The 15,611-nt window shown below is 40.2% G+C and overlaps 1 protein-coding gene across 1 annotated transcript in view; it reads right to left on the bottom strand.

The window, feature by feature from the left end:
- The window catches only part of LOC306795099 (shisa family member 6), a gene marked incomplete at both ends in the record, with an annotated part of 79,560 nt that overhangs the window by 58,101 nt on the left and 5,848 nt on the right, over positions 1-15,611 (bottom strand). Inside the window, one exon of the mRNA XM_079293454.1 lies at positions 14,472-14,573. Coding sequence (XP_079149580.1) covers positions 14,472-14,573 — 102 coding nt within the window. The remainder of the gene's footprint in view (positions 1-14,471; positions 14,574-15,611) is intronic.

The following is a 15,611-nucleotide window of genomic DNA, read 5'->3' as shown; positions in this document are numbered from 1 at the left end:
CCACAAACAACTTTCTTCATTTATTAGTAAGATTTGTCTTTTCATGATCTGATATTTCCCTCAATAACTTTTATTATGGAAACAATTAAAGTGAGAGAGAGCTGGAGAGACGAAACACTTTTTACATCATTTATCATCATTTCATTCTGTCACGTGAGGCTGATCATTCCTGAGTGTCGGGTTTGATGAGTTTTATCATTTGAATTTAACCTGAAACATGGAGCCTAATACATGTATTCCAGTATTCAAGAGAAACCATAATCATATTTTAGGTTGATGACGTCACAATCTGAATTTCAAAACGTACAGACGCATTCTGCCGGAAAGCCTGTGTCCTGTGCTCATAAACAGGACACAGTTTGTTAAAGTGGTAACAGACTACAGAGAGAAAACACCTCTACAGTGATGATAACTGTGTGGATTTATTAGTTGTTTGTATTATTAGTTACTATTATCAAATACAGTGATCATGTGAACGGACACAAACTTATCAAAAGTCTCTCCAGCTGTTAAAGCCGACTGACAGCTGATCCAGCTGTGATCAGCAGCCGCTGTCATCAGAAACAGACGTCGCTTCACCTGACGCAACTGAGGAAAGGACATCTCGTTTCTCTTAAAACATATTTCCTCATTTGGAGGAAGACCTGGAGGATAGAAACACACTGTTTGTTCTCCACTCTAAAGAACGATAAATATTCTTTTGTAGAATGGAGTTAATGTTACACTTCTTTAATTCAACTTTAAAGGAAAGTCTTGTTAAACAACTGGAGGAGGGTTTGATATATTATACAGTTTTCATTATTCCCGAGCTTGCTAAATAAACTTAAGCTGCAGTAGCAATCCATAGATGTGATGCTTCAGCACATGGCGGCTTCCAGATTCATCAGGCGTACAGACTCCATTTTATTTGTACACAGGACCCCGTTGATCAAAGATGATGAATAACGAATCTAAAGGAGGGAAATTAGCATGAAAAAGTCCTTGCATTCCAACTGATGCATAAAATATCTGCACTTACTTTAATGAGCAGCGATAAAAGTTGCCATGCTGTGCGATGGGCAGCATCTTGATTGATGCTGCACATTAAGAGTATGCTTCCGTGCCCAAGCAAACATCACAGCAGCATTGTCAAGCTATTGTCCCCGACTACCTGCCTGCTAGGACTTTATATCTCTTCTCTGCAATTTTACCTGCAAAACTCCTCCTCCCAGAATCCCTTTTCTTGTTTTACTCTCTCACTTTTGACTTTATTCTGTCTGCGCTACATTTCTTGCATATTCCCCTTCTCCTGTCTCTCTCCGAGATAAAAGCCCTCCTTCTCTTCCCTCCAGCATACCTCGCTGCTAGACAAATAGCTCCACTTGTTTCAAAGTGGCAACAACAGAAGGACAATGATAAGAGAGCTGTCTCCCAACTGTCATTTCCTCTGTCTGCCCCCACATCTCACATCACTGTAATTGACTGCAGTGAATCTGGAGGTGCTATTGTTCCTCAGGATACCCAAGAGTCTTGTCAGGAATTATAGGGTAGTTTGTCATTCACTGACCTCAACATATTTGAGTTCTGATGGTATTTTGAGAAATGCTACAAGGTGTTTGTCGCATGTGTTCATTTCTCAATACCCAGACACTCATAAATTCAGTCCTCGGGACACAAAGGACCTCTACTGGGTTGTTTGAATGAGAGTGAAGAATAATGCTATTAACTGTCAGTCACTCTTTACCAATTTCTTTTCCACTCCTCTCTGCTCAAAAGTGAATGATAAAATAGGCATGTTAACACCGTCATCACCTCTGTCATTGGCATGGCACAGCCTGCATATTCAGTAGAGAAAGCTCCAGCAACAGGGCGTGGGATAGAGATGCCCGGCCATCTCTCCATATCGTGTGCGAGAGAAATGTGTCTTGATCTGTCTTTTCGCTAATGAGTGCCCCGTTCCATCCCTGCTCTCTCCAGGACCTTGTTACACTTAGGGACACTTCCTTATTGGTTATTCCGCAGAGTGCTTGGCCAGCAGGACAGCTGTGCCACCTCCCCTAAACCTCACCATCAATTTGTATTGAGCAAGTACACTTGTGCCCGATAGGAGTGAGCTGCCAATCAAAAACAGCCAGCGAGCCTGGCCAGATTTTTAGCCACTAAATCTGATTTGGGGCCACAGATTGCTCCCTGAAGTGTGACCTAGTTTCAAAGTGTTTAGAGAGGAAGTTTTGTCAGTGAGGGAAGAGAATAACTCTTTGTTAGGAAAACAAACAGTGATTTAAATGTAACTTATTTCCCAACTCTTCTTATCATCACAGACCAATGCCAATATCTTTTAAGATAGAGGATTCTATAATCTTATGGGAGACTTCTGATGGACTTCTATGACGTGTAAGGTGTTCGGCGGAGGCTACTTTTCAGCAGCCTTGCTAGCTTGACTACTTGTTCTTTAAAAAAGTAATAATGCGAGAAGCATACAATGCAACTCATCCTAAAAATGTCAAATGCAGCAACTATTTGTGCAAGAAAAGGGAAATATTGTAATATGTTTGTTTTTCCTAAATTTAGGTTTTGCATACAAATCAATGCCCCTTCTCTTTAATATAATCAAATGTAATCTTCACTTTTCATTTGCAAATGTTGTATTGTCATTACGAGAGAAACAAAGACGGCTGACTGTGAAATATCACCCTCCATGGATAGTTACGCTAACACAGTGGCGGGCCGCCAGGGCCTGCAAGGCCTTCTCTGCTGGCCTAAACAGAATCACAAAGCTATATATATATATATATAAATAAAAAAATCTATGTTATATGTTATAATTTAATATTTTTTCTTAAGTACACTACATGTATTATAATTTATAAAAATATTTTTCTCATTATCTTATTTTCTCATTGCACAGCTACTGTCCTCAGTTGCTCTGCTTCCAGTGCAGCTTGTTTTAAGTAGAGCTTTTATCCAATCAGATTTCACCTCTGTGTCTCTAGGTAAGAACAGAGCCAGAGGCCTGCAGACTCTCACCTGCAGCCAGTGCAGATTAAAGTTAATGGGGACGATATTGTTGATTGTCATCGTGTTCAACCAATCAGATCTTTAGTTTGACATGTTGGGCGTATTCGTTGACGTGCCAGAGCCTGCTAGCTGGCCTCACATCATTGCAGCTCAGCCAATCAAATATGAGCATGCTGACCAAGTGAGTTGCACCATGACAGAGAGTGCTGAGAGGAGGAAAGACACTGCAGAGCAGTAAGTTCAACGTTCAAGTTGTGAAAGTAAAATCCTATGATAGTCTCTTTGGGTCGCGGCTTGTCATTAAGGAATGACAGTGGATCCCACAGCCAGACCAGCTGAGAACATTATATTTTCCGGCATTTAGGCTTTTGCATTCTCTAAATGCTCGAGTGTTAATCAAACGACTCGTACCGAACGGTTTAATATGAAGACGTTAGGGGCAGGGGCGGGCTGGCCATCGGGGATACCGAGGGAATCCCCGGTAGGCTGACGGGGTTTGGGCCGGTCCAATACCGGACCACCTCCATCATCAACCAGCCCTCGCTCTGAGATCGCCGACCCCGACTGTATTCTATGCTTCACAGAACACGTTAAATTGACTAATACTTAAAGCTCATAGTCACTGACGAAGATTTATACTACTCCTCGCGATCTGTATTCACACTCGTGGTTTCCATCTGCGAGCCGGCAGCACCCCTACACACACACACACACACACACTCACACACCCAGCATGTAATCTGCCCCAAAGAGGTGGGTCTATGAAGCAGTTTAGCCAATGATGCTTTAATGCTGATTAAAGATATAAATGAGTGAAATACAATTTAGCCAATCAGCGTCCTCAAATAGATTCAGCGCCGGAGCCGGCATTCTGGTCGATAGTAGTTCACGGAGCTTCTCTGATCTGAACTACAGACAAGCCACCTAAGCCTCTTCATGTTTAGAATGCCACATATAGATAGTGACATATCTGCTATATGTTATCCTTCCACAATTAATTCTAGATCATTACAGCATTTTATGTAGATATTTATTTTTTTATTTTTTTATTTATCATATTACTATTATTTTATTTTGGGGGGAGGGGATTAGTAATGTTATACCGATTTATCAGCAGCATTAACTAAGGCACCACACTTTTATCTTTTTGCTCTCTTGAGTGAAGCAGACTAAGAGTTTGGACTTCCACGCTTCAGGCGACATCCTGCCAGCAACGAGGGGTTTTCTTTCATTTAACTTTTCCAACTTGTGTGTGTGTTGCGTTTGTTGTAAACTTGAATTAAAGGTAACCTGAATATAGTTAGATTGTATTGTTTCCTGTTAAAGGGAATTATTACGGCAACCGTAATAATTTACTTAGTTACTAAAGGGAAATAGAAAACAGCCCTACCTAGAACACCAGCACCAGCGCCACTGCGTATAACCATATTCATCTAGCAAACGATACCTACCTTGGAGTGTTACAATAGCCAGTATCATTTTATTCAATGTGTCCATCCGGGCAAATTGGTGGATCCAAATGTTATAAAAAAAAACATATATGATGCAATTTCTTTGTAATCATCCAAAATAATGTGAAGTATATGGTATTTTTCCAAGTAGGCCACTGACTGGTCGATACGTGCGATGCATTGAGTGGGCAACGCGCCGTGTATTGAGTGGGCCGGTCTGACAGTAACTCCCGGGCCACTTTTTTCCCCCAGTCCGCTCCTGGTTAGGGGTGTAACAATACGCGTATTTGTATTGAACCGTTCGGTACGAGGCTCACGGTTCGGTACGCATGACGAACCGAACAATACGTTTGAATTAAAAAAATATATATGTACATATATTTTTTTAAACCTTTATTTAACCAGGTAGTGCCATTGAGATTAAAAATCTCTTTTGCAAGGGAGACCTGGCCAAGACACATAGTTAGACAGAAAAACGCAGAACAAGACAAGTTAAAAGAAATTAAAAGTTATAATACTAGTATAATATAATAATAGTAATATTATAATAATACTAGTGCATTTGGAAAATGCAGAAGCTTAAATTGTGGGAAATATTATGTTTTCGGTGGAGCCACTGTTCTCAAACTGGCAAAAACGGTCTACTCTAGTCGGGCACTTTTGTGCTGTGAGACACGCTACAGTGTAGCACAGTTTTAATGAATAAATATATTTTAAAATCAAGTACACATCTCTGGCATTTATATTTTTCTACTGAACCGAAACGTACCGAACCGTGGCTCCACTGTATCGTACCGAACCGAGCCGTGAATTTTGTGAACCGTTACACCCCTAGAAGACGTACATAGTTACAGCCTTAAAAATGAGCTGTGGCGCCGCAATGTGGTTATAAGGTGGTATTTCAGCTGCAGGACCAGCAGTGAAGGCCCAGGTATAAAATGCACGGCCCGCCACTGCGCTAACATAACCTCTACGTGTTCTGATTTTAAAAGCCTATACATTCCTACTGTACATAATGCTTTAATCTTCAAACAAGCTGCCATCGCAGTGGTGGTGTGTCGATTGTAAATAAAGGACTTTCGTTTTAGTTGAAAACATAATTACTGAAAAAAATGACGATCCATAATATTCAGCCCAGTTTTAATAGCTGGCAAGCTGTCTTTTCACCTGCCTGTGCTGATATCAACTCCTCTAACAGTAACTTAGCAAATAAGACCAAAATCAAACTAGAAAAAGCATTTCCTGCTGAAAATGCGTTGGAATGCTGAAAGCTGAAATTAATTGTGAAGAAATTGCTGAAAATTAAGAAATGGGAGACTATCTGTTTGAAAAATGTTGAAGCTCGAAAGCATTTAAACTGCACTGCTGAAAAACCTTCTAGTTGAAATGTCTAACTATGGTGTCTGTAGCTGAAAGAATGAGGAAGAAGAAGGCTTTGAAAGTTGAAGTATAACAGGATTTGAAGATTTTCTCCATAGAGATCCCATTCAAAAGAAAATTGCAAAAAGCTTAATTCAAAAAGTTTAAAGATTACAAATATGAAAAGTCAAAGCACCCCTCTCCTGAAAGAGCTGAACATTTTGATATTTGAACAATTTCTGTAGCTTAAACAAATTTCAGAAGTAGTGATATTTGTAGTAATAGTAGAAGTTGTATTTGAAGTAGAAGTATTATTAGTAGTAGACGTATTAGTAGCATTAGAATAAGTAGTAGTCGTAGCAGTAGTGATATTTGTAATAGTAGTAGTAGAAGTCGTAGTTGTAGTAGAAGTAAACCAACTTTCTGCTCCATAGAGACCAATGTTAGGATTTGTTTGAGAGGTGTTTCCCTGTTTTATCTCCATGAAATGGCTTCAGGCACACAGGTGTTCGCGATTGAGCCAATTAGTGATGTTGATAAACACACAGACTCACAGACACACACGCACATACACTCCTCTCCCTCTCTCTCTCTGTGTCTCTCATACAGTCATTCAGGTCTTAGGGATCTTTAGAGGTCTTCCCCCCCCCACACACACACGCCATTTTTAAATAAAAGCCCCAAAGAATGAATCCTAACTGAAATGCTTGTGATGAGCCTGTCATTTAATAACCGGTTTGTGTTTATCTAACATTATGATTCTGTCTCTTCTCCCCTTCTCCTCCACACCCCACACCCCATTTCAAAATAAAAGCCCCAGAGAGTGAATTCTAACTGAACTGCTTGTGATGAAGCCTGTCATTTAATAACCTCCGTTTATGTGTGTCAAACATGATGATTATGTCTCCTCTCCCCCTCCCTCCCCCACCCAGCCCCACCCTTTCAAAATAAAAGCCTCATGGATTAACTGTATTTAAACGTTTAGCTCAAAATTAGGCTTTTTTGTTGAAATAATGAATGCTCTTACTAATACTGCGACAACTACTACTACTGCTGCTAATATTTCTGGTATTACTGCTACTATTACTACTGCTATTACTGCTACCATAAATATTATTACTACCACTACTGCTAATACTACCACAACCACTACTATTATTACTTATACCAAAACTGCTACTACTGCTACTACCAGTACTAATACTACTACAGCTATTAGTACGACTACTACTAGTACTACTGCTACTGCTACTTCAAAAACTGACTTTACTACTACTACTACTACTTATTCTACTACTACTGTTATATTAAATACTACGACCACTACTACAGCTATTACTACAACTACTGATACTACTACTTCTACTACTTCTAATTACTAATACTTCGACTACAACTTCTACTACTACGACACATATCACTACTGCTACAACTAGTACTTATTCGAATGCTACCAATACTTATACTGCTAATAATACTTCTACTACAACTATACAACTTCTACGACTACTACAACAAATATCACTACCGCTGGAATTCTTTTAAGCTACAGAAACCGTTCGAATATCAAAATGTTCAGCTCTTTCAGGAGAGGTGTGATATGACTTCATATTTGTAATCTTTCAACTTTTTGAATTATTAAGCTTTTTCCAATTTTTTTTAAATTGGATATCTATTTTCAGCAATGTTTTTGAGATTCATTTCAGCTTTCAGCATTCCAACGCATTTTCAGCAGGAAATGCATTTTCTAGTTTCACTTTAATCTTCATTGAATCCTTTGGTTCTGTCTTCTCTGTGTTTCATGGCAAAAATAGATCGTTTACAATTTCATGCGTGTTAGTGTGTTTTATTAAATGATCTGTGTACAATGATTACAATGCAAGAATGCATGGATTGCATGTTTGTTCATATGCAATCATAAGCCAGCAAATAATGTTCACATTCAGATTGTGGAGGTCGGACAAAATTGTGTGTCATCAGCAGTTACACACTAGTGTCTTACAGACTGAACTTCCACAATCAGCCAGGTTCCAGTGCTCCAGTGTCTGTTAGATGGTATTACTGACCATGATCAGGTCAGGTGGTTATTCTCTGCGGGTTTCTCACTACAAGCAATCCCTTGCACATTACACAAAGTGCTTTTTTCCATTGTTCTTATAACAGTAAAGATGAATGCAGCCTTATCGTAATAATCTTAAAGACTTTCGTTTATATAAATGTCTGTTAAGTAATATAAACATGAGGTAACCCAACCTACTGAAGAAAGTATTTTATCTTCATTTATGTTTAGAGTAATATGAACTGGGTGTCTGTGGCAACATTCCCAGTAAAAAACATTTTATTAAGTTACTGCTAATGCAAACCCAACATATCCTACTGCTGCAGCTTTACAACTACTCACCAGTTGGCGTTATTATATTAAGTAGTCACAGGAAAGGCAATGTGTTTGTCAGTGGGCTTGACACTGACCGCTATGTGCCTTAAAAACAAGAAAACGGTCATTTTGGTAATTCTGTGACAGCGGATAAGTTTGAAACATGTCAGGGAGTAATGGAGAGACAGAAGCAGCCATAGTGAGCTGCTAGAAGAAGAGCTGCCGGTGACGGCTGCAGAGAAGGTAACCAACTACTTTCATTGTCAACTGCTTGTGCTTTCAGTGCATGTTAGTGCATGTGAGCGTGCCCCACTGGTTAGCCAACAACCGCCACTCTGCACTGCTCTCATAACGCCACTGGCTCTTTGTCCACATGTTAAGAGCCGTTGAGAGGCAATCCAAATGCTCCCAGTCTGGGATAATGCAGCTGAACTCTGCATTATGTAGCTATAGTTAACTAGCACTAGCGGTAGCTCAGCAACCTCCATCTGCCAAATGACTCATGCAGCTGTCCTTCGACACTCTTCTGTATATTTATATTATATACAGTATACAATAATACTTTTCACATATGTTATTACATGTATACTGCAGTTTTATTTCATAGATATTTGTCAGTGTGAAGTCGAGGGTAAAAGGCTTTGCAAGTCTCAATAATGCAGCTAAAACCTGGCACGTTCTCACACAGTCCTGGACAAATGCACAAACCATCATTGAGTCAATAGCAGCTGACAAGTGAACAGAATGTTGAAGTGAGTGACTGGTACACATTTGATTTGCTGGAAAATGTGAGTTCTGCATGAGAGATTTAATTTTCTATCTCTGGTTTGATGAGGCGTAGGAGCTTCTGGTGGTCACCGTATGAATCACTTCCTGTCTGGGCTTGTTTTTCCTTGTGTACCTCAAACAACACCAAAGGTTTTCACGGGTGGATGGTTTCATCTTCTACCTCATCAGCCTGGAGTGTTGATTACACGGCCTGGAAATGATGATACTGCCTGTGGGCTTGTTGTTCAGCGGCATCTGATTCATTCAGAGAAACAGGAGATGACTGTTTCACAATCAGAGGGAAGTACTGAGACGCAGAGTGGAGCTTTTTATACCCTGTCATCAAGTTCTTCACAAAAGGTAAACAGAAAGAACAAATTAGAGGCAAACAGCTGTTAGCAGGCAACAGCAGAACCAAATGATCAGTGTGTGCTTTGTTAGATCCTTTCTCCTGAGAGTCCCTACGGCCTCTTAGTACTGCACTGTTGTACAGTAAACTTGCTACATAAGGAGCACACCAATTAGTGGCTCTTGCACTCTTTAATATGCTGAAATTGCACAGTAAATAAAAGTTCTCTGAGAACACTAATTCTGCTGCTATATCACCATATATCCACCATTCCAGACACATCATATTCATGAAAACAATAATTGCCTGCCATGAAAACCAATTTGACTTTCTGCACAGGGCAGAATTAACAGTTGGGCTTAGCAAGGTAATGAAGTACGGCACACGCTAAGTCAAGGAAGGAGGCTTTGTCTGAAGTAATCACTTCTCTGGATGCTGTGGCTTGGCTGCGTTTCATATCAACAAGACTGACATATGGAACAAATAATTAAAATGGACACATTCAACCAATAACAGCTGGCAAGCTGCATTTTAATACACTATTGAATTTCCATGCTGGCTGTCAATCCACTCTCCTGTCTGAGGAAGAACATTCCAATCAATCAAGGTGTTGTAAATTGTAATCCAGCTCCATCAATGGCAGGAATTCTCAATCCAAACCGCCTGTCGCTGAGCTTCGCTCTTCTTAAACACACAGAAATATGTGTGACAATGTGACAGTGATTTACTGAGCACAGTTCTGCTCCTGACAGCGAGTGAATAGCAAAGTCCACCGCAGTTCTTCTGTGACAGGGACAATTAATGTAAACCTGTGATTGGGCTTCAGTGGACGAAGGCTACAGGCCATGGTGTGGTGAAGCATTGCATCACCAAAGCTGCTCCGGCTCCCTCTTGTTTATCTTCCAAACAACTTTTATACAATCACTGGCAACTCTGAAGCTTAAAAACTGAGTTCTGCAGTTTTTACACCCAAGGCAGTGTAACAATGCAGTCCCATCTGACAGCAGCACACACACACACACACACACACACACACACACACACACACACACACACACACACACACACACACACACACACACACACACAGATCAGTGAGCATCCTCATTAGTTTGGCTCAGTTTGATAGAAATGTCAACCTTACTGCCTTACTGAAAACATAATTTACAAGCAACAGTGAACCCATGTGTTTGTGCCATTAAATCTCCCCTTAAAAATGAAGCGTTCACATCCAAATACCAAATCAAAACCACCTCTGCAGCCAGGATTTCGAGATGTTCATCACTGTATGGACAGACCTGGGACATTGAGTAAAGGGAAACAATGCAGGGAACAGATGGCCACCCACCCTCACGCTGCACCTGACTTTTTACAGAAGGAGTCATGAAATTGTGAAAAATAAAATGTACTTGCACAAAAAGCTTGTCTGTGCTGGAGGATTGGTTCTCCCTCACGTTAATGGTATTGGTCTCCTTCCATATAGCACTGCACATAGTGATGATTCATTCAGAATGACTTGTTCTTGAAGAGTTGCCTTTTAAAAAAAGCATGTTACGTTTTCACATGTGCTCTTATATTTTACGTGATATGTCCGAAAATCATGTGAGCCTATTCAACATATCTATGATTGTATCACATGTGAAATTCATGTTTCCACATCATCTACAGTGCTGTGTCCTAATTCCTAACTCCATTTCATAATTACAAAGAGTTCACTGTCTTCTACACATGTGCTGTAGTTTTAGAGGAGAGACAGATGATCAACACAGTTTCTTCAACGTGTATTCAGAATCAAATGTTTTACAATGATTTCTTACGTTTTGGTCCAACATGATTGAACTACACACATATATACCAGTTATTCTATATATTTGTCAATTTTATACTTTGCTTAGATTATATTTCTTGCAATGAAAGATTGTAGACAGCGTCTTCTTCCTGAACTTAACTACTTTGTATGTTGCATTGTGGGATAATTTGAGTGCACTAGAGTGGACAACAAATCTTACTATTCATATTTAGACAACACTGCTCCATTGCTCTTGGTGACATTGCATTTCCTATAGCTGCTTCACAATAAAAGCTTAGTTTTGTCACATTTCCAATCCATCTCTGTGTACATGTTCAAGACAAGTTCATGACCCTTCTCTAAAGGTTGCTGAAAGTCATTTTGGAAAATCTAGGACACGACTAACTAAAGAAAAAGTATGCAGGGCAAGCTGAGGGGAAGGTTAGTTTACCAAAAGATACAGACAACAAACTATTGTACTGCAGTACGAGCAGATCTCATTTAGAGTTCAGGACAGGGTTGTTTTGTACCCACCACACAGATGTGAAGCATCCAGCTGCTCTGACGCTAAGCAGCACTCATTGACCTCACCTGTTCTCCCCAAGGGCTGCACTGCAACACACACACACACAACACACACACACAGCTTGCCATACAATTAACAACCAAACACACTTTCCGCCAGTATAATTAAGCACCATAAGAGACGGCATGCTTACCCAGGCCGGAGGACTACATCATGACTCCTAAACCTTGTTCTGTCAGTGTGGCAAAAAAACATATGCAAAACAAGTGAGAAGAAGACAACATCTGTCTCCAGATTCATGTGGAAACTGACTGTTTGCACTCTTTTTTTCCAGCGTCGTTACTCTCTGCCAGAGCAAACCAAGCTGTGCAAACCTCTTCAAAAATAATGTATGATTTTTATTCAACCGGACTGTTTACTTGCTGTTAAGCTTAATGTGACTCCATTTCATCACTGCCAGTTCACATCAGCTCACAGGTTCACCGTGCAGCACATTAAAATCCATCCACAGATTTCAAATAAATTCATAAATCATTCAACTGGAAACATAAATGACAGTGTGTTGTCAAAAAGATTGAATTTACTGTGGTAGAAGCAAGTTATATCCTCCAATTAATCAGGGAGAGCAGTGCAATATCATGTAACTGAAGCCATTCTGCTTTTGTGCATATGAAGAGTGCTTGTGAAGAGATTATGAGAGAGCGGGGGAGGCTTGGTTAAACTGTTCGTTTCCCTCCACGACCCTGAAGTGATTGTACACTTGTGAAGCTAAAGATAATACCAAGCAGCAACAATACCCAAACCAAACCTCAGACCAGGGTTTCATTGATTTTAGGATTCAATAATACCTGCCTCTGGGCACAAGGCAGACGAACAGAGATGGAAAGAAGAATAGTGTTACAGTTTTTCTCGATTGCTAAGACACATTTCTTGAAACGGTCACCCATTCTCGCAAAACTGTAAACACAAAACCTCATCTTCAAGCACTATTTGCAAAACCTCTGAATCCTCTTGCAAAATGAAACTTTCGCCTCAAAACAGTTTTACCTGTGCTGAAAATCAAACACTGCTCTCAAATCATAAACAAAGTGATCAAAATAATATACACCATCAAGCAGTCAGTAAACAATACACCAACAAACAGAAAGCACATTGTTCAAAACATATAGTTCTCAGGGAGAAGTAGATTTTTAATCTCAAAACAAATTTCATATGAACGAAAACATGTTCTGTTACAGTCGCTCAAAATTGATCAGAAATGACTACTGTGCTTTGCTCTTTGCAATTTCTTTTGTTCTTCTTGTTGTACCCCTATTTTTACAGTATGTACCCTGCATCTCACAAACATGTCCTTTGTCTCTGTGATACTGTAATTCTTGTTCTTTGTTGATATGAACCTGCAACCAGTCAAAATCTATTGAGCAGTCAGTGCTGTTACTGTAACAAATAGAAAGCACCATGTCCTCTCACATTGTTTCTTCTATCCATTCTCAGACTTTCTCCTTCCCACCTTCAACCACCTGTTTGCTCTCTGAACTGGCTAATATTGGTTGTGTCACATCATTTGATACAAGTGAAATCCATTTTGAGTGATTGTGTTCAATCAATGACATGTGCTCTCTCTTTGTATTTGATTGTTGCCACTTGTGTTTACCACTGTGGATGACATGTGCATTAGAGTGCAGAATGTGTTTTGAGACTGAGAATGTGTTTAGAGTTTTGCTGAAAAGTCTAAGTGAGATCTGCAAATTGTGTTTTACCATGTGAAACAGTTTAAGGTATTGACAACAGACTGCACAATCAGCTAAATGAGTTCAGGCAACTGAGAACTTTGTTCAGCCAATGGGTTTTAGTGTTTTAGCAATTGAGAAAAACTGTAAGGAAGTGAGGCCCTTGCACATGCTTTACATACTTTTTTTTGCAAGAAATCTTAGCATCAGCAGACTTTTCCAAGATCTCAATCTGTCACGTTTCATTTGTTTTGCTGCAGAGGAATCAAAGGCTACCCGCTGCAAGAAAACACAGATTTCACTGCACAGATGCTGAACGCCAAACCATACCCCATGCAGTTGTTGAGACAAGTGTATAGCCGGAGATGCTGTTATGATCTTTGTACGGAGGGGAACATCTATTTAAAAGAATCAGCTAACCTAACCTAATCATTTTTTATTTTCTCTGGTCGAGATTGTGGGGGTAGAGGTATGGGGGGGGGGGGGGGGTACGCTGCAAATTACATTTAAATCATGTAGATTTACCAAAGCAGTCAGCCACCATGAAACATTACAAGCATTCTCAATCTGGCACACACACATTCAATTAAACTTTCGAAAGCAGTATCAGGTAAAGGAGTTCACCTCACAACCCCCGCGTGGCGACAGACACACACACACACACACACACACACACACTCTGATTTGTGGAGCCAAAATGGATGGAAATAAATCACAAGAGCTCAGCCAACATGGCTGCATACTAATCAGTGTATTACCCATCGGAAAACTCTGCCCCCTGACTAATGGCTGCATGTGTGTGTGTGCGTGTGTGTGTGTGTTTGTGTGATGTGTGTGCGCGTTTGGAGTCACCTTCTCCCATCAGCAGCAGTAATTGTGTGTTTGCTTGCATTTAATTGCAAAACGCAGAGGCAGGAGATCATTTGAATTGTTTGGGAATTAACATATTATAACACATTTCACCTCTGTCGGTGTCTTGTTGTTGATCACCAGTGTTGCAAGCGGAACAGTATGTTGGTCGCTTTAGCATTCAGCAAGTATATGGCACAGTGTTCGTAGATAAGTGGAGTTAATTCAATCTCCTGGGAGAGAAGGGAGAGGAAAGGACAGGAAGAAAAGGTACTTCACCTTTCTGATGGCCTCGACCCAATGTCACAAAGCCAGAGGAGATGAAGTTGTGAAGGTCAGCGCCTCCACTGCTGCGGATGCTCTCCTTCCCAGAGTGGAGACCTGCTCACACACACACACACACACATACATAGGCATGCAGGGCAACCACATACATATGGGATTCGATCAGTCAGGCAGACATATGCACACAGTATCAGTATTATTATTATTATTATCATCATTCGAGATTGAGATTAGCAGAAGCTGAATCTGTGGTTCCCAAAGCGGGGGTCGGGACCCTCCCAAGCAGTCACAACATAAATCTGAGGGTTCACAAGCAACAGAAACATTTATGCTGTTTTTTCATAAAACAGGGATGTCATGTCGCACTGTTATTATTATTAGTTATCAGATTATTATTATTAATATTTATCAACAATATTTTTTTCATTTAACCTTTGTTCAAGAGTGTTCAGAATAGGATAGGCAGCAATAACAACGGGTAACAGACAAGACTGATAACACAAAAATATCATAAAATAATTACATTAATATTTCTAATCCAATCGTGTAAATGTTTCCATCCTAAAAACACACCTTACCCAAGAGCTCCACAAAACCATCACAATAACTAAGATTAATTTGACACAATAACCTCCAGAGCCAGAGAGACGAACCCCATCACAGGACGACCACCACCCACGACTCAAGACTCTAAATTCTGATGGCCTCTCTGCTCGCAGATAACCGGCTGCATGTGTGTTGATTCCCTTCAGAAATAGAGTCATGCTTAAACTTGAAACAACATGGAGGAGAAGCTGAGTGTCTCGGTCTACAGCTTTTATCAACAGACAATGCAAAGCATCAAATCTGAACAACTAATTGGTTGTTTGACAGAAAACGTATCAGCCACTATTTTGACAATCAATTCATCCACTAACTGTTCCAGCTGTAATCACAGAATTCACCTTTAAAGGTGTTCTCGGTGGCCCCAGTCATATCTGTTTCATGGTGTCACAAAAAACTTCTCTGCGGTGTCTTTCCCCTCAGGCACAGATAAGAGGGAAAATGGTGGCAAAGTGAACCGTACAAGCAAACACTGTGCAACGATCCTCAGAAAAAAAAGCAATATGTTTCAGCCACCCACATACCAATGCA

Source organism: Melanostigma gelatinosum (assembly GCF_949748355.1).
Source record: "Melanostigma gelatinosum genome assembly, chromosome: 21".
Lineage (NCBI taxonomy): Eukaryota > Metazoa > Chordata > Actinopteri > Perciformes > Zoarcidae > Melanostigma > Melanostigma gelatinosum.
Note: the sequence above shows the minus strand (reverse complement) of the source record. Positions and strands in the feature narration are given on the sequence as shown.